The sequence below is a fragment of the Stylophora pistillata genome, chromosome 1 (assembly GCF_964205215.1).
Source record: "Stylophora pistillata chromosome 1, jaStyPist1.2, whole genome shotgun sequence".
NCBI classification, from domain to species: Eukaryota; Metazoa; Cnidaria; class Anthozoa; order Scleractinia; family Pocilloporidae; genus Stylophora; species Stylophora pistillata.
In genome coordinates, this window is record NC_142519.1 from 8,488,494 (window position 1) to 8,506,695 (window position 18,202).

The 18,202-nt window shown below is 38.2% G+C and overlaps 1 protein-coding gene across 1 annotated transcript; it reads right to left on the reverse strand.

Annotated features, from left to right (window-relative positions):
• Positions 1–427: 427 nt before the first annotated feature.
• Positions 428–13,199, reverse strand: LOC148741125 (uncharacterized). The gene is made up of 16 exons (XM_088756436.1): positions 13,076–13,199; positions 11,434–11,786; positions 10,440–10,604; positions 10,243–10,356; positions 9,702–9,824; positions 8,898–8,994; positions 8,247–8,465; positions 7,520–7,896; positions 6,753–6,920; positions 6,315–6,425; positions 4,825–4,941; positions 4,066–4,156; positions 3,542–3,922; positions 2,273–2,401; positions 1,526–1,900; positions 428–790 (listed from the first exon to the last, which is right to left on the reverse strand). The coding sequence occupies exons 1-16, from the start codon at positions 13,152–13,154 to the stop codon at positions 525–527; spliced, it is 3,165 nt and encodes a 1,054-aa protein (XP_088612562.1). The 5' UTR covers positions 13,155–13,199; the 3' UTR covers positions 428–524.
• Between the last annotated feature and the right edge of the window lie 5,003 nt (positions 13,200–18,202).

Consider the following 18,202-nt stretch of genomic DNA (forward strand, 5'->3'; position numbering starts at 1 on the left):
TTCCTAAGTGCTCTTCAAGCTTCCAGGAATGTTCCCTGTTTCCCTAAAAGCTTGCCTTCAAGGTTCGCAGACATTAATTCACTGAGACAATTTATCGAGGACTAAGAAAAGGAAAATACAAAAAAAACTTACGTCGCTGAATGTTCTTCGACCACAGTTCACTCAGCTAGTTCGTCCGCAGATTATCAACATGGCCAGGAAGCAATGCCACTCTTTACCGATGCTGATATTCATGGTGATCAATTCATCATCTCTTTTAGCAGCATTAATCAATCACTGACCTTGGCCACTCGAGAAATCAATTTGGACAATTTGATACAACCATTTTCGAGGTTATTGTATGCTTAACAATACAGAATCGATTTCATTGGAGGAGAGGGGCGGGTCCTTTTAATTGGGTGAGGTGAATAAAGAAGCACACGTCCTCTTTTCTAACAATACTCCATGTTTAATGATTTTTTATTTTTGTTTCCTTTACAGAAAAGAAAGTTCGAATGGAAACAAAACAGAAAGTTCTAAATCTGCTAAAAGGAAATTGGTCTGATTTTCATCTCAGCTTTCTTGACGGAGTAGTAATATCCTCTCCAGTGATTCCAGTTGACTCCATCAGCATATGACGAGTGCCTCCCATTATGATACACACCGTTCAGGTTAGATAGATGACATTGATAGTACCACCAGGCTCCTTTGTACTCCACAGCACAGTTACCACGCCTCCAGCTGTCATTGTCTTGATCTTTAGTTGTAAAAGCATGGCCACGATGACGAGCAAGAGAATCTCCTGCAGTACCTGAAAAAAAGACGCCCAAAAATCAATTAACAAATAGTTTATAAGATGACTGTATAGCAAAGCAAAATGTAAATCATGAGTTATCATTGATTGCATTTTCATTTTTTTTTTTTTGTTAAAACGGAACCGGATCGGTTGATTGAGTGAGACAAAAGAATCAGCCGTTGTGCGGACCACGGTCGAATTCTTCCATCCTTATTTTCACGTTTACTTATCTGGAGCTACTCTGAAAATTCGAGTTGAAATAAAGTATATGTATGTACGGTATCAGTGCATTTTCATAGTTAGGTTTTTTCTCTCTCAACAACGCTGAATCAATGCAACGGTTAATCTGAACCACCCATTCAAAAATGCAAAGGATGTGATAAGCAAACTCAAGTAAAATGACCTTTTTTAACTATGATGAAAGTTTAATTGTAGCTTAGTGCCACAAAAGCGTGTAATTTTTGTTTTACTCCGCGTCGAATTGTCCTCATTACTCACTTTTAAGTACAGACCGCAGCCGCGAAAGATAATCGCTTGTAATACCTCAAGCACAACTTTTCCTATTTCGGAGCTCCTGCATGGTAAATAACACCCCTATTTTTGGACAATTTTGACGAAATACTTGATGTTAAGCTACATTAAAATAGAAGAAGTATTTATCAAAACAAGTTTACTATCACACTTAGAAATCCCTGATAAGCACAGACACTTTGTACCAATAACTAATGAAAACAAACACTATTCACCAACCTGAGTAGGTCCCAAGGCTAAGCTGGTACTTAGTCCTCTCGCTAGCAACTGCAAACGTGTCGTACTCGGCGTAAGCAGTGTTGCTTTTGGTGTCCATCAGATCTACTCGGAGCTTGTTCTTTATTATTGTCAGGCGGTGTATCTTATCCAGTCCCAGCCAAAATTCTCCATTCAGGTTACCAAACCCATTCTTGTAATCGGTCCATCCGCGGTAGAAACTTACCGAACCATCCAGTCTTTTTTGGAACACTGTCCACCCCCCACCGGCTGATGTTTGATCACAATATACATCAAAGGCACCCGAACCATCAGGGTCGATTGTATAAACACCGCTGGTTCTTAAACCATATATGTACAGCTCAGCACAGTTTTTAGCTATTGGTTTTAAATAAAGCATTCTTAGTTCAAGCACTCGATGAAACTCAAAAATGATAAAGTGACTTTTTTTCAGGTTTGATTTTCGCTATTGCATAAATAGCGCTCTCTACTGCGAGGATCGTACATCATACGTCAAGTGATTTTCTTAAGGCTTTAAGAAAAAGTTCAACGTTTCGGCTATACCCATCCCAATTATAGCTAATATAAATGCAGTAAAAAACTTATTTCCTTTCTTTCGCGATTTTCCTCAACTCCCGAGAACTCGACTATCTGATGAAGCTCAAACCTTTGGGTTGATGGGAGTCGAGCGTTCTTTGTTTCATCAGCACCATAGGGATGGAAGGTGATTCAAACGCATTCCTTACTTACCTAAGGTACAGTTTATTTTTCCATCGCCTGTATAACCTGGTGAACAGTTACAGGAGTAGGAACCAGGAGTATTGACACATCGGGCTTTTGCATGGCAAGAAAAAAAGCCTGAACCACATTCATCTATATCTGTTCGAAAGAAGAAAACAATTTTTGTTTAGAGAGGCATTCATGACTTACTTTTACTGTTGGACGATATTTCGTGATAGTTGCGGCTTTTAAGGTCGTCTAACTTGCTAAATTTTATTCATGCCCTTGCTGTTTCTGTTCATTGAAACAAACCCAAGCAACTTTTCCGATCCAAACGGAATCCAACATCGCATGGACATGAGTATTCACAGAATGCAAATATGGCGTCCAATTTGAGTTGCCATTATTCTGGACCGACTAGCCTCTCACACATGTAATAATCCTTTTGTATTTCCACGTGAAGACGAGGCTAGTGAGTCCAGAACAATGGCAATTCAAATTGAACGCCATATTTATATTCGGTGTATGAACCATCACTGTTCGCCCAAGTGGCGTTTATAGGAGAAATAGGAGAAATCTCTACATTCGTTGTAGTCTGTTAGAATAAAGATATTAATCAAAGTTATGTGCCATAAAAGTAATGAGTTAGCTTTTATAACCTTCTCCAGTTGCAGTTTTGCAATCTGGATTCTAAAAACAAAAACATACCAAAAAAAAATCCGAAAAAAACACCACGGCTTCAAAGGTTTAAATAGAGAGTCCTTTTTATGAGATTGTTGCATCAGATTGTCTTTGCTGTTCGTCTGTTGTTGTCGAAAGTGACCAGAACATCACATAGTGGCAGGCATAGAAAGACAGCCAGATTCTAGACGAAGGTGGCCTGCTTAACCAGAGGGTAATGAGGTGGATTTGGACTTGCGCAGTTGGTATTTTGTGGGGCTACCCTGTTCTGCTCAAATCAGCGCGTTTGTTGATACGAATTCAACAGGTAGTTCAGTATTGCTTCAGGTAACGTTTTAAATCGAGAAATAATGGCAAAAGGGTCAAACACAGTAAACCACATCTGACAAAACAGTATGCCAGTATCAAATGAGAATATTGGCGATCAAAGGGTTCCTAAATTCCTTGCTTATAATTGTTAGTACACCACTCTTTAAATATGAAGCATGCTTTTCCTTGCGGGGGTTATCTTTTTTTAAAGGAAAAAAAATTGGACATGAGGTCAAAAAACTCCAAACTCTGGTGGTAATTATTTACCAAACTAGACATCTCTAATACATCCTTTAGATTATTTCTTACCCTTCTTGCAAGTGAATCTGTGACATTCAGTACAATTCACATCTTTCCATTTGTAGAGATGATCATGAAGAAAACCAAGCGTATGGACGCAGTTTTTTTTGTGTGATTTTTGTGGTTGGTGTTCCGCCCAGAAATGAAAGTCAAATCGTGTTCCATCGCTCCATACAAATGTCCCTTCGGATTTGGTATTAGAGAGCCCCAACCAAGAATGTTCCCCGCCGTGAAGACTTTGAACGTAAACATTCTCCTCTTGATTGTGGATACTGGGAAGATTTGCTCCCAGGCTGACGCATGCAGCCTGGCCATTGGTCCATGAATCACAGGCAGATACTTTTCTGTAGCAATACCCATTGAAATATTCCCATTCATCCTCGCAAACATCTGATGAGATAAATGGTTGAACGTGGCAAGGATTGTGGTTGGAGGCGGGAGAGGGAGCCTCAGGAGCTTTCCGAGACTAGGAGATCTAAGAGCCCTGAAAAAAATTTATTCACGGGGCCGGAAGGATAAATTACTTCTCTCACCTGATAGAACTGCATATGATACTGTCAGTGGATCAAAACGCTTGATGAAGAGCTCCTTGACACAAATGCGGAAGTCGGAAAGGGTGATAAACTAGAAAGAAAGAGATAACTCTTTAAAATTCAAAGCGATGTGTACAGTAAGTAAGCAAACGCTATCGTGCGCCTGGAAAATGATCTAAGTTGTGTCTATTGATCTAACCAGTTCTTCGTGGACTACATTCTACAAAACAAGGATTTTTTCGCTTTGCATTCTGTCGTTCAGGCGGATCTAGAAATGTAGGATAGGAATTCGAACATAGTGCTTTGTCACATAACTCCCGGGGTAAAATAAGACAAATAGGCGAATTGAAATCTAACACAAAAGCTTCGAGCTCGAGAAATCGTGGAGCTAGACGGTTCGCACCAAAAATTGGCAAATGCACATTCGCACTGTACGACATGACGCAAGAAGTCGCAGCGTCACACTTAAACGGAAATTAGAGAATAAACAGGCTAAAGAAGTTTGACATATGGTTCAAGATGCTTTTTTTCATTTGCATTCAACTGGTAATCGAGTTCATTTACGATCATCATGAGGGACTCAAATAGTTTTCTTTCTGATTTGTCGCTGCATGTTCGATCATGCTGACGATACACAGATGTAACACTTTTTTTAGTCAGCACCTTAATTTGTTGCCTACGAAAATAGAACCTAGCAAAGAAAACTTAACGGAAGTTCCGATGCTTCCCAGCAATCTTTTATATAGTCATTCAGATTACCTCAATCCAGCTTGCAATTCCGTTACACTCTGCGGCTGCATTTCGGCCCTTAGTGGAATGTTTGGTTGTTAACAACACTGATGGAGTTTTTCTGTAGCTCCGCTTGAAACTCACATTCTTCAAGTATGAATCACAGAATTGACGATTATTTGATATGCTGGATCGTACACGCAGTTTGATTTTATTCTACTGATAGAGGTGGAGAGACGCATAGATGACGTCACCATTTCATATGTTGGCGTGGGTTTGTGCCGTAATGGATCACAGTAGACGTGAAAATGTGGAAAGAACATCAAAGACACACCCGGCTGCGCCTCGTGACGTCATCTGTTTGCTATTACTGAACAGACATAAGACTAAACGCACGGTAACATGGTATCTATTTGAACAATAGAGTGGTTCTGTCGAGGAACTAACGGCTGATAGTTGCCCCGCGGAAATTTGATGTTCTTAATACAAATATTTTCCCGAGAAGCGATGCCTCGAGGGCAAATATGCTAGTTTTAGGAACATCAAATTTCCAAGGGGCAACTATCAGACCGATAGTTCCGAGACATAAACACTCTATTGTCTTCATTGCTCACCACTAAATTTTCTTCCGCGCGCCAGTTGAAAAACAATCAAAACCCACTAAATGCAGATCAATCAAATATTTATCCATGCGTACAGCCTATCACAAATGTCATTAATTCACAAGCATACATTAGCTAAATAATAGGTTATATCTGTCAGAGTTGAAAAGTCACTGTTTCTCCGATCTGCTTAACTTCGCGGCCATCAAACCATTCAACATTTTTCACGGATGAGTACTATCCATCCGGGTATTTTCCCCGGACGAGCACTAAGGGCTGACAATGTCTCTCCATAGATGAACACTATCGCGTCACGTGATCAATTTAAACCAATATGAATCGGAGAAAATTTAGTGGTGAACTAGAATTGCGTATAGTTGGTTTAAATCATAGCGATGTGATAAAAAATGTGATAGTTGTAAGTTAATGAAAAATGTTGATCAGAAAAACATTACCAATTTGCTAGTGAGGAACAGTTCAATTATTTGTCACACCCTTTAGATAATTTGAAAGAATAGAATATTGGATTGGTAATGGCTCAAAGTTATCGTATGCTTCGTTATGATAACAGTGAGCTAGGATTTTAATATCTGGTTCTAACGTCTGAGGAATGGCAAGTTTCATTTGTAAAACGCTTTTTCTCTGTGTGATTATTGCGCCTTGCGTTTGCCGAGTCTTTTACATTTTAACTTCAATGAAAACACATTTTAACTATGCATACGTTTTCTTGTTTCCTTCAGTGTTAAGAAACATCCACTTTCACAAACGGCATTTCAGGGACAATCTCCATATGAATTTATAATCCACAAAATGTTTGCGGTCGACAAGTGGCTCAAACTTTAGGGAAACGAATTCCTAATGTCTTATTTGATAAGATAATGACTCTTAGATCTTCTTAATCACTCCGCCAGTGCTTACCTTACAGAAGGCAAAGTTGTCAATCTCGGATGGCAAAACGTCGTTCTGGAAAGTCACTTCACTGTGTTCTGAAAATAATGGTCTATGGAGAGACTCAAACGCCAACCAGTTCTAGAAGAAAATTACAGCAAGAGAAAAAAATAGGTACAATATTGATACACTAACTGCAATAACTCATTAACAGCATCTGACTTACGTCATTCCATTCAACAGATTGCAGTATAATTTTTCATTTTCTGCGGAATTCTTAGCATACAAATTACATGATACACGTCTTCATATGGTTGTTCAAATTTAACCAAATATCTTCTTAGGGTAGAAGACCGATAGTGCACCATAAAATTGGTAAAGCTTTCCATTACTTCAGCGCTGTAATTTGTCGTTTATAAAAAAAGAAACAAAGATAGCGACTGTTACAATAAATTCAGAAATACCGACCACCGATATGTCGTCATGAACCCCTGCGAAGTTCTGCAGCTCCCGAAGACAAATCTTGAAGGAAGCAGTTGTGACATCTTCAAGCCATACACTGGTGGCATCATGCATAAGGCGCGATCTGTAGTGCTCAGCTGTTGCAAAAATCGTCGGTGGTTTGGAATATTTTCCCTGTAGGAATTGGAGGTAGGAACTCGTCGGAAAAATCAAACTTCTGTGACTGAAATTGAAGGTACCTGCTAACATTATACATCTCATATATCTTATGTTGTATCTGATTTTACATAATTATTGTAAATGATCTATATACCTTTACTCTCTGTAACGTTTGATATGTATTTTAACGAGCGAAATAGAGATATTTCATTCATTCATTCAATTATGTCTACGTTAACAATTCAAGAAGACAAAAGAAAACCAAACAAAATAAGTCAGCTTGTTATATACTGAAAAAACAATTTTCGAACTGTTTTCACAATAGTATATAAATTATATTTGAGAGTATAAATAGAGGTGAGGCGCCGCATATTATTATGATTATTAACTGCCGAAGAACATCACTTACTTATTGCAAAGTGGATTCCGCGCCCTCCCCTCCCCCTAGAGCTAGTTAGCGGTCTGTTGTCTGAATATAGGTTGGATGTTCTGGACAGCTTTAAGATGACAAACTTGTGCGATAAGAACCAAAACAGGGAAAAGTTTTTTTTTTTGTCGTGTACTATTAGTTGTTTCGAGGAAAATTATAAATTGAACATTACAACTCACTCCACCTTAGCAAAGGTGACCGTTTGACAGCTAGTTCCAGTCCACCATCTTGAGAACCATTTCTGACCTGCCATTCCCCCAGATGGAGCACCCTGATAAGCGACCCAATCAACTGTGGCAAAGCTATCCGAGGGGTAATCATTCCTTCCAGCTCGAGTGACGCAGGCTGTGAACTGAGTGCTGTTAACATTCTCGACCCAAGGTGTTGTGGCTTCGTGTACGACAGTGGAGTCACTGTAGTTCACGTGACTTACAGTAAGTTGTATGTAAGTTTTCTGGTCAGGGTAAAATATGAATGGTTTAAACTTGATGACTGCACAATGATCCTCTGCCCAGGAGGGAACGTTTGGGAACTGATGTCTTCCTTTCTGAAGAGGGAAACCTGCAGGGAGTTGAAAACTCGAGAGTCAACATTCCACGTTTTGAAATATATAAATTAGCTGCTTCTTCTTAATTTTCATGTCTGTCATGGCCTGTCTGTCTGTTCGCGTCTGTCTATTTATAAATGCACTTATGAAGTCTTCGCTTAAGAAAAGTCGTAAAATCGGCTTACATAAGACCACAAATCCAACTGAGTTAGTAATGTACTTTTTTTTTTCAAATGTAAGCTTCCACCATCAATTGTTGTTTTTTAGATGAGCACCTGTATTAGATATAATTAAAGAGAAGTGTGCACCTAGCAGCTTGAATCAGCGAAAACGACGAATTATTTATCACCGGCCGGAAATGTACCTGTACAGCTGCCAGGATGATGCTTGGTATAATTTCCACGTGTTCTACATATCTCTTGCTTGAGTAGGCACAAGTTGGTAAATGTGCGGCCGTTAGATGCACAGACCTGTTCTTCATATGAAGGACAGCTGCTTTCACAAGCACAGGTAAATTGGTTTGGAGACAAGGCGACACAATGGCTGTGATACTTGCAACTAGTATTTGTGCAGGGATCGAGATCTGAAAATGAATTTTTCAAGTACAACACAACTGTTAAGTACTTAAAGCGAAAAGAAAGTAACGGCAGGCTGAAAATGGTGACAATGGCCGTGGTGAAGTCAACGTACTTCTCAAACTTTTACTTTTTAACAGTTCATCGACTAATTGCAGTCAGGTTTTGTTCGTTCCGAAATTAAGCAATCTGAAATCAGGGGAATTGTCTTTAAAAAAAACTTTTTCGGATAATACTATCGTGACTCACCAGCTCAGTATAGCAATTACAGCAGTGCAAACTCCAATAAACTCTGGTATACTGAGAACTTGCACAATTCGGCCCCTGAATTATTACTCTCCTCTGTCTCGTGAAAAGTAATCATGATAAAAAAATACCTTATGTGTGGGTAGGTGTAAGTGAAGAACTTGGAAAAAATAAGTTTATGTGCTATATCTTACCTCCGATAACCAAGTAATCTACCAGAACTTTGCTTCTCTGTCCATCGTATCCAGCGCTATCCTTAATACACACTCGAAAGTAAGAAGTAGTCACTTCCTATGAAGTAAAATCGTTACTATGATTTTCATAAAACATTTTTTTGGAATGATGGGGTTGTTACGATACGTCACAGGATGTTGTATGTTATATTAGTATAATTTCAGAGCTGAGCAAAGACTTTCCAGTGATCTGATTGGTCGAGTGATCTGATTGGTTCTTTATATGACGCTAAGTAAACCGCTCCACGCGGTTTATATAAAATGTTAAAATAAAATGTTAATAAAGTTAATAAAGTTACTAAAATGTTATGATTTTAGAAATTTCTCTGTTGTTCAGCTCTGAAATTATACTAAAACAATTATTCGCCTCAGGTTCGGTGAATATTGTCGAATAATCCCCTCGACTTCGTCTCGGGGATTATTCGACGATATTCACCTCACCATCGGCGAATAATTGTTAATTATGGTTATCGAAGAAACGATCATGATAATTTAGCAAAATCTGTAATTGGTCTTAAGTTATAGGTACAAGTCATTGACCTGAATATGAAGATATCATTAAAAGTAAAAAAGCAATCTCCACTATTTACCTCTACTATGTTCTACTTTTTCGGTGTTCGCAATCTGATTCACATATCTGGTTGAATATCAGGTTGTCGCGAGTCAACAATTATTGGTTTGAATTCCTCATATAGCCACTGTTTTCCTTGTGCGGTTACTTATTTATCTAATCGTATGAAATAACCCCAACTTTTTCCGCCTTACCTCCAGCCAAGTAATTAAAGGACCCTCGGCTGGGCACAAGTTGATTGCTTCCTTACCGACACCGTTAATGACTGTGGTGAGTACCACTGGTGCAGAAAAAAATGGACTTGAAAAGGTGACATTCTGCGAAGTGTAAAACATAGAAAGTTTTATTTCTACTTTACTATTTGAAGCTTCGTTGCTTCCGAAGACGAACCCAGGATAAAGGTATTTGGTGTTACACCGATCTTTCCCAGTAGTGAGAGGGCAGTCGAAGGGTTATTTTAAATATTTGAATGGCAAGATAGGAGAAAGCTTGATGTTTTCAGAAACTTTATGTTAGAAGAGGTTCATTTTAAAAAGGAAAATAAGACAAAGCAAAAACACAAAACAAAAGAAAACAAAAACAAAACAAACTAAGAAAAGAAACGAACGTAAATTTTTTGGTAAGTGCCGATTTAAGTTGTAATTAGTTGGTAGCAAAGCTAAGCGCTGCGCTGTTAAGGTGAGCAAGAACACCTGTGGTAATCACATTGAAAATAAAACCTTTGCTTTGTCATACCTTACACAGGGCGTAACTGTCTTGTTCAGATGGTATCTCGTTTGCGGAAAACTTTACCACTGCGGACTCCTTCGCCTCCCAAACTGACGGGTAGTATTCGTAGGCCATCCAGTTCTGCAAAGTGAAAGACAATAGAAAATTTGAACCGAATCCATAGCCGCGTAAAAGGGGTTTTGTCATGATAACGTTTTGCGTACCACCAAAAGCTTGTCATGAAGGCCGCTGAATGTAGTGGATTCCTGTACACAAACTTCGAACCGATTCGTGGAAACGTTTGCAATCCAAACACTCACGGCGTCTTGCCCTTTGTTTGGAATTCCATGTTGCACGGTCACGTAGATTTTGGGAACTGATGAAAACACCTTTTAAAAAGAAAATAACACAGAGCTTTCTTGTTTGCTTTGAAAAATAAGTAAGATTGTTGTTTTTTTAAGGAACATGACACCTTAGCAGTGGAAGATGGAAAATGTAGAATGGCAGAGACAAAAAGGAAAGGCGGCTAGATAAATTAGTGCAGGACTCATGCGGATGAGAAAGTAAGTACATGTATTAGGAGGGGGCATTGGAATTTTCGCCTCCACGGTTTTGGCTTTTTTCAACGATTTTTTCGGTTTCTGAGCAAACACTTCGGTTTTTGGTTTAGCTGTTCATTGCGATTGGCGGATTTTCCGTATTTTGCATTTGGTTTTCGGTTTTCGCCAAAAATACTAACGGATTTTCGGATTGGGTATCTGATGTGGTTTTTGGTTTTTCCTATATGGGTTCCGATTTCTCTTCTACGCTCCACTTGTTACCACTTCACGGTTTAACAAGTGCTTTTCCCTTTTTTATTAAATATTTTAGTTTTTCTGCGCTTTTCGATGATTTTTCCACTGTTTTGCGGTTTCTAATAGTCACCGATGCCTCACTCTATGGGATAAGTGAAAATAAAAAGTTATGAACTGAATGAAATAGACAATACGTATAAGGATCGAAGGAACATGAAAGATAAATGTTTTATCAGGGGCTGTAAGAAATACAGAAAAATATAAAAACAAGGAATAAATGTACATGAAATAGGAGGTTTGAAGACCTAAAATGAGCAGTGCGTACCAGAAAGAAAGAAAGGAAGGACGAAAAGGGTTCAGCGGATGTGGACAGTCATTGATCAACCTACACATTAGAACAACTTAAGTTGAAAGTTTACCATACCCGAGAAAACTTATGCCATTTGCATCGTGATCCAGTGGTGAAAAGGCTAAAACGTGTCTGGCCATGTGATACTCCCGATTGCGATCCTTGGAACGCCAACCAATCAATCATGGTGTTATTAACTTCCGGGCTTTTGCCACTTTGTACGAGACAGACCTTGAAACGGTTTGTTGTAACATCTTCGAGCCAAATAAAAGCTAAATTATGGACCCCAGATGATTTATTTCCATGATTAATCGAAGCGAAAACTCTGACGGGAGTTCCATCACCGGAGAATTTGCTACTGAATGACACGTACTGGCAGTTAGGGTCATCATTTGTCACTTGCATGTCAACCTTTCCCTTTTCAACGGCTAGGAAAGATGTAAAGATTTAGCTCTTTCATACACGTGATATTCGCCAAAACTAAAAATAGAAAAATAACTGAAGATCGTTTATGAACGACGTCATCGGCGTCACAATGTCACATTAAAGCAAAAAGAATATATCAGTTGGCTTTAAATTGAGAGAAAGTTGATTATAGTAACATTCTTCGGTCAGTAATACCAATCGAGGCAAGTCTTAAACGTCTGATAATTCATTAGCTTATTTCCTCAGAGTTAAACGGAAGCAGAAGTGAATAAACCCGGAAACAGGAGGCCATTTATAAAATGCATTATCCCATGTTTCTCACAACTAGAACTGGAACTGGGTCTTAAAAATTAAACGGGCTTGTTGCTTATATATTGCGAAAAGCAGCTGTTTTGTTCTAAGAAAGAAGTGTCAAGAAGTAGTTTTTCTCGCGTTGGCAAAAACAAAAAACTAAAAGAAAAAAGAAGAAAAAATGAAAAAGAAAAAAAATACTATGACTTTGGAATTTGTAGTAAGTGTAAGTTGTGTGATGCTCTGTCATTCCGACTTGGCGATAGCTGTTAATCCTGCATCTAGATTCACAAGCGGTGGAGCGGAGCAAGAACAGGAAAAGGAAAGTGGGAGCAAAACTTGAGTGGGTGACAGAGCCTTCTTTCCGCCCCCCCCCCCTACCCTCCCTCCGAGACCTATACATTTTATGCGGAAATTATCAGTCGCAGTCACGTGATCTTCAACAAAGCGCTTCATTAGGATCGTACTTGGTCAAGTAACGTAGGGTTAGGGTTAGCTATTTTACGAAGAACTGTCTTTTAAGCCAAATCAATTAGGAACGCACACTGATTTTTGATAGTTGTATAAGCCAATTGCAGTTCGTCAGCCTAACTGCAGTTTATCGGAATTAGTTATCCCAATTATGGAGGTGGAGCGCGGAATTTGACTAATTCTCGCTGAACTGAAGTTACGATACGTTACAGACAAATTCACCTCAGCTCATCGACTGACGGCTTCTAAGCATATTGCCTCGATTACATACATTTGATTCAGAGATGGGGGTGGGGCGTCAGGTTTAGCAAACTCTTGCTGAAACTAGAATGAAGGTATGTTACAGGCCATGCTCGTAATTTAAAACTATCGGCTACTATGCTAATGTGCGTATTTTCGTGGTTTTCACTTGTAAAGGAAATTGACTCTATAAATCGAAACTTAAAGCCCCTATTGTTTTTGATGGAAGCAAAATGAATACTGAAATTGAACAAAAATGACGCAAAATTTGAAATCCCGAATGAAATACCTGCGAGGCTTTCCTGCATCAAGCACATCCATAGCAAAAGAAGGACACTTTTCTTTGTGAAGGAGGCTAAGGAAATCATGGTTTGATGATTATGAATTGAACTGTGCTTAAATCAGTCAGAAATGAACACTGTCAAACGAGTGATCAAGGACTTAAAGGCATTCATATCTGTCATATAACATTCATTATCACACATTAGACTTACTATAAAAGAAATATGATTGGTCGAGAGTATTCAATCAATAAACAATAGCATGTGAACTTGACTTGCTAATGTACTATCCGCAAAGGATATTGCTCTTATCAAGTCGAGTTCAAAGTCTGCCCAGTTTCCAAGCCCCAAGTCCGTGTAGTGGTCTCAAACTTTTTCAGATTCGAAGAGAAACTCAAAATGGCTGAATGTTTTTCAAAAATGCATAACAAACCATTTAATCACATTCGATTGTAGGATTTCATGCATTATCAAACCTCGTATTTGTGTTACCTGTCTCAGTTTTTGGCTTCGGCATATAACTCAGACCTCGGTTTTGAAATGTCATGAAATCATGCTCAACAACATCTGATCCAATAATTCCTTTTTAGGTCATTTCCAAATGCTTCGAAAAACAACTTAAGTCCTAAAAGCAGCTTAAATGTAAGCCGTATTTTCTTTAAAAATATTTTCTGTATTGATTTGATCATCTGAGAAGGAAGTCATGATTGCTATGGATCAAACATTCGATTAACTTGATCAACAAATAGTCACTGAAATTCATAGTTTGACAACAATCCATTATCGCCCCACATCAATTAGTTCAGTGAAACGTTTCTGAGAAAAACAAATAAGCCGGAAATATCGGTGGCCAATACAATTTTATATCTACTGACGGAATGAAATGAGCGACTGAAAACGTTTTGGCACGCCCCGTGTGTATTAGCGTCAATCGTTTCCAGTTTGCTTTTCTTAGAAAAGATACAAAGAAAATACAAGACACGCAAAGGCACAGGAAAGGTATCACCACGTGAATTCAGTTTGAGTTGACAGTCTATTTTTTTCGGCCCAAGGCCGTATTTTTATAGCAGTTTTAAAATAGACAAATTGAGGTTTCCAGTAACGAAATAATAGATACATACATAATTATACACATAAGCATACATTGTCCGCCGTATAAGCTAAAAACACACGATCAATCGGCTCACTAAGTAGGGATACATGAAATATCATATAATGTATTATCAGCAAACAGCGCTCTCTCGTTTAGCTGAGGAAAAATAATGACAAAGGGTCAAAGTCTCTCGGCTTTTGCATGATCTAACTGGTCTCAGCTGTTTTTATTCACTGATATCCTATCCAAGCTAATAATACAACAAAAGAAAACAAAACGAGTTCAGGCAAATTTAATTTGTTAGGTGTCGTCTGACTAAACCGACAGTCGTTCTGTAAAGAATCAATGTGGGTGGTTTGTTCCTTGATTACGATGATAAATGAACACTCTTCAGTGTTGTCGAAACCTTATATTCAGTAATCGACATGGGCCTCTAAAAACAACCATAAGTTTAAATGTCGTTACGGCTAGTCAAAGAGCTGCTTGCTTCACATGACATAATTTGCCCAGACATTATTACACAAAAATAGCTGAGATGGAAATCAGACTGGTTCAAATTTAGAGCTTCTTGTTTTTGAGTTGAAATAAAAAAAAATTACATTAATTTGAAGAAGGTTGCCTGGAAGTTTACTATCCCCGCGATGACTGTACTGACAGATTACGAAGTAAAAGCTGTAATTCGTAAAGCACTAGCTCACATGGTACACTACACATTTTCGCAACACCACACCACTTTTGCCTTTTTCATTTTTCGTACAGAGTTAAATCTTATGTCTGCTTTGAAATAAAGTTTTCCCGTTGCGTTTTCTTAGAGTGGAAAAAGACCCAGAGGTCCACACTCACAAATCTAGAAATGAATATGAAAGCGATCTTCGCAGTTTTGAGAACTACACCATCTTCAGAAGCCGAAAAATCATTATTCATCCTATTTGACTGAATCGAAAACAAACGTTTTACCTAACGTTTCCAAGCACAAAAAATTTAGATCTCCAAAAGTGAGTTATTGAGAAAAACGTATTTTCATCTCGTACCTTGGTGCATCTCTTGAGGGAATTTTCGCGGCAACCCTTCATCTTGGCGCTGGTTTTTCATATTAATAGCATGTTCAGTTTGCATCACGCACTAAACTAAACTTTTTAGTATCTGCGGTATATATTTTTCATCGGAATTCATGCGTTTCTAGCCCGGAAAGCAAATGAAAACAAGCAATACGGAATATGACATATCCATTGAAAAAATATAGAGATTTGATCTGATAAATCGCTGATAAGATAGGAAAGTTTTCCTTGGAGATTTTTCTGTCCACATTGATGCGAAACAAACCGCGGGAATTTTCTTCTCTTTCCACTTTCAACGCGAAAGATGCTGTAAAATGCATTCCATACAAACAAATGTGGTTTGATCTGTTAAGAAAATGAAAATAAGACGCTTCTAACCATCCATCTCATGAATTCATCGTCTCTGAAGGACGTTTGTCGCTCGTGAAACATTTATATTAATCTGAAAAAAATTACGTCTCATGGAAGTAAACAGCTTAGTTACTCCTTGTATTAACATTTTAACTCATAGTTTTTCAGAGTTAGAAGCTCACGTCTTTAACATGTTGGGTATTGAATTTGAGGTTTCGATAACATTAAAGGGTCTTCATCTTTGCTTTTATCAAAGAACAAACATTAACTAGTTCCAGAATGACTGTTGATTTGTTACTCGTCTAGTTAACAAACTAGACGAGACTATACTTGTTTCATTTCGGTTGTTATTTTTGGCCTAAAGAGGATATCAACAACTGATAACAGTTGAGACAAGTTAGATCGTGCATTAGAGACTTTGACCTTATGTTATCAAAATTCCTCAGCTTAGAGAGAGAACACTTCTTGTTGATGATCATACATAAGATGGTAGTGCTTGTATTCCTGCTTAGTGAGCCGACAAAAAGTACTTAGAGTTCAAACACACATCGTTGGACTGATGAAATTGATCTTTGTGTTTTGGGCTTTTTGCCAAGAACATACGGCGGACAATGTAGACGTTTTATTTATGTGACTGTCGCCTTAATACTGGAAACCTTTTAATGCTATTTCAAAACCGCTATACAAATATTTTAAGCTGATAAAATAGTCTGTCAACTTTAACAGAATTCACCCGGTGATAACTCTCACGTGCCTTTGCAAGTCTTGTTTTCTTTCGTTGTATTGTTTGGCTACAAAAGGATTTCGGAAAACGAATGAGGCTGCTACACACAAGGAAATACATAAAAAAGTTTTCATAGGCTCATTTCTTTTTGGAAATAGAGCGATATTGGCTGATGATTTTCTGCCTGACACCAGCGTATTTAAACCACTCAGTAATTTTTTTTTTTTTTTTTTTTATCACAAACGTTTGACAGATCAAACTGATCAACATTTCGGTAAACATTTGCCAATCAGAGAAACTGAATTAAAGAAAATACGGTTTACGGTTAAGCTGCACGTATAACTTATTGTTTTGGAAGCATTTGGGAATGATCTAATGACCGTCACATGATAGATATGAATGCTTTTAAGTCCTTGACCACTCGTTTGACAGTGGTCTTTTCTGACTGACTATAGCACAGTCCACTTCATAAATTGCAAGCCATGATTTTCTCTGCCATATTCTCAAAGAATTATCTGCTTCTTTTGCTGTGGATTTGCTTGATGCAGGAAAGCCTAAATGGTATTACATTAATTTTGTAATTTTAAATTTTTCGTCATTTTTGTTCAATTTAATATTTATTTTGCTTTTAATCAGAGTAGTATAGGCTTTTGACTATAGATTGGTCCTGTAGTTTAGTAGTTAAGCTACGATCGTGGCTCGTAACAAACCTTCATTCTAGTAAGTAGCAGGAGTTCGTTAAGCAAATGTAATTGGGTCAACAAACCTAAAAGCTGTCAGGCGATGAGCTTAAGTAAATTTGGCCTTTTAACGTAACGTCAGTTCAGTTTTAGCGAGAAATAGTCAAATCCAGCGCCCCACCTCCATTTAGAAGAAACTATAATGAAATACTGTGTCGATAACCTATGGTAAAATTGTCCAAAAAATTAGTATGCCTTTCTTTTCCTTTGGTCCAAGCAGACTTCTTTGCAATGCTACCAGTATCCTTTGTGTTCCTAGTTGATTTGTGACACTATATGCTCAGGCAGTTCTTCAAAAGGAAAGAAAAATAGTCCTAACTGTTAAGCGCGATCCTTATGAAACGATTTGGGAATGATTCCGAGACGGCAACTTCCACATCGAAGTGTGAAGGATGATGGGAGGAGGGTGTGCCACCCACCGAAAGTTTTCCATCCACCCGCATTTCCTTCTCCTGTTGCACCACTTATGAGTCTAAACACAGGATTGACAAATACCGTCGACTCAGAATGTCTGAGAGTCACGCAACTTGCAAAATTCATGAGTTTGCTCCCCTTTCATTTTTTCCCATCATCTTTTTATTTTTTCTTTTTCGAACGCGAGCACATGATATTATAGACCCTTGTTTTTACTTTCTTAGAAACAACTGCTTTTCGCAAGATATGGGCAACCAGCCCTGATTTCCAAATTTTACTTGAGGCAAGAGTTTCAGCTTCATTTTTAGTCGTGAGAAACACTGAGCCCTGATTTCTGTGAATTACCTCCTGTTTCCAGCTTTATCGTAATCTGCTCTCGGCCAACTCTGAGGAAATAAATTCGACAAATTAAATGAGAAGCAAACAGAGAGGAATATCTTTAAATCACTCTTTCAATTAGCAGGGGGATTGCTCATCAAGAGCTAACTTTCCGTAGACACAGAGTATTGCTAACTATACCAAACTTTTACAGCATGCACCGATAAGTATTATTGAATCAGGATGTTAGCTCAATTAGCTCTCTCTCCATTTAACCCTCACGTGATTGCCGATAGGTCCCTACTGTTTTTAAAATGAAACACTGATACAACGATGATGTCGTTAAATAACGATTTACAGAACTTTTTTGCCATTCTACATTTTGCAAATATCACTCATTTTAAAAAAAGTTTAATCTTTTATCTTTCCTAGCCGCT

Bases quoted from the DNA above. Each gene is read 5' to 3' on its own strand.
- LOC148741125 (XM_088756436.1), bottom strand. From the start codon at position 13,154: ATGATTTCCTTAGCCTCCTTCACAAAGAAAAGTGTCCTTCTTTTGCTA. The intron at 10,605-11,433 runs GTATGGTAAACT...TCTTTTTAAAAG, and splicing joins AATGGCATAAGTTTTCTCGG to GTGTTTTCATCAGTTCCCAA. The intron at 8,995-9,701 runs GTAAGGCGGAAA...TTTACTTCATAG, and splicing joins CTTTAATTACTTGGCTGGAG to GAAGTGACTACTTCTTACTT.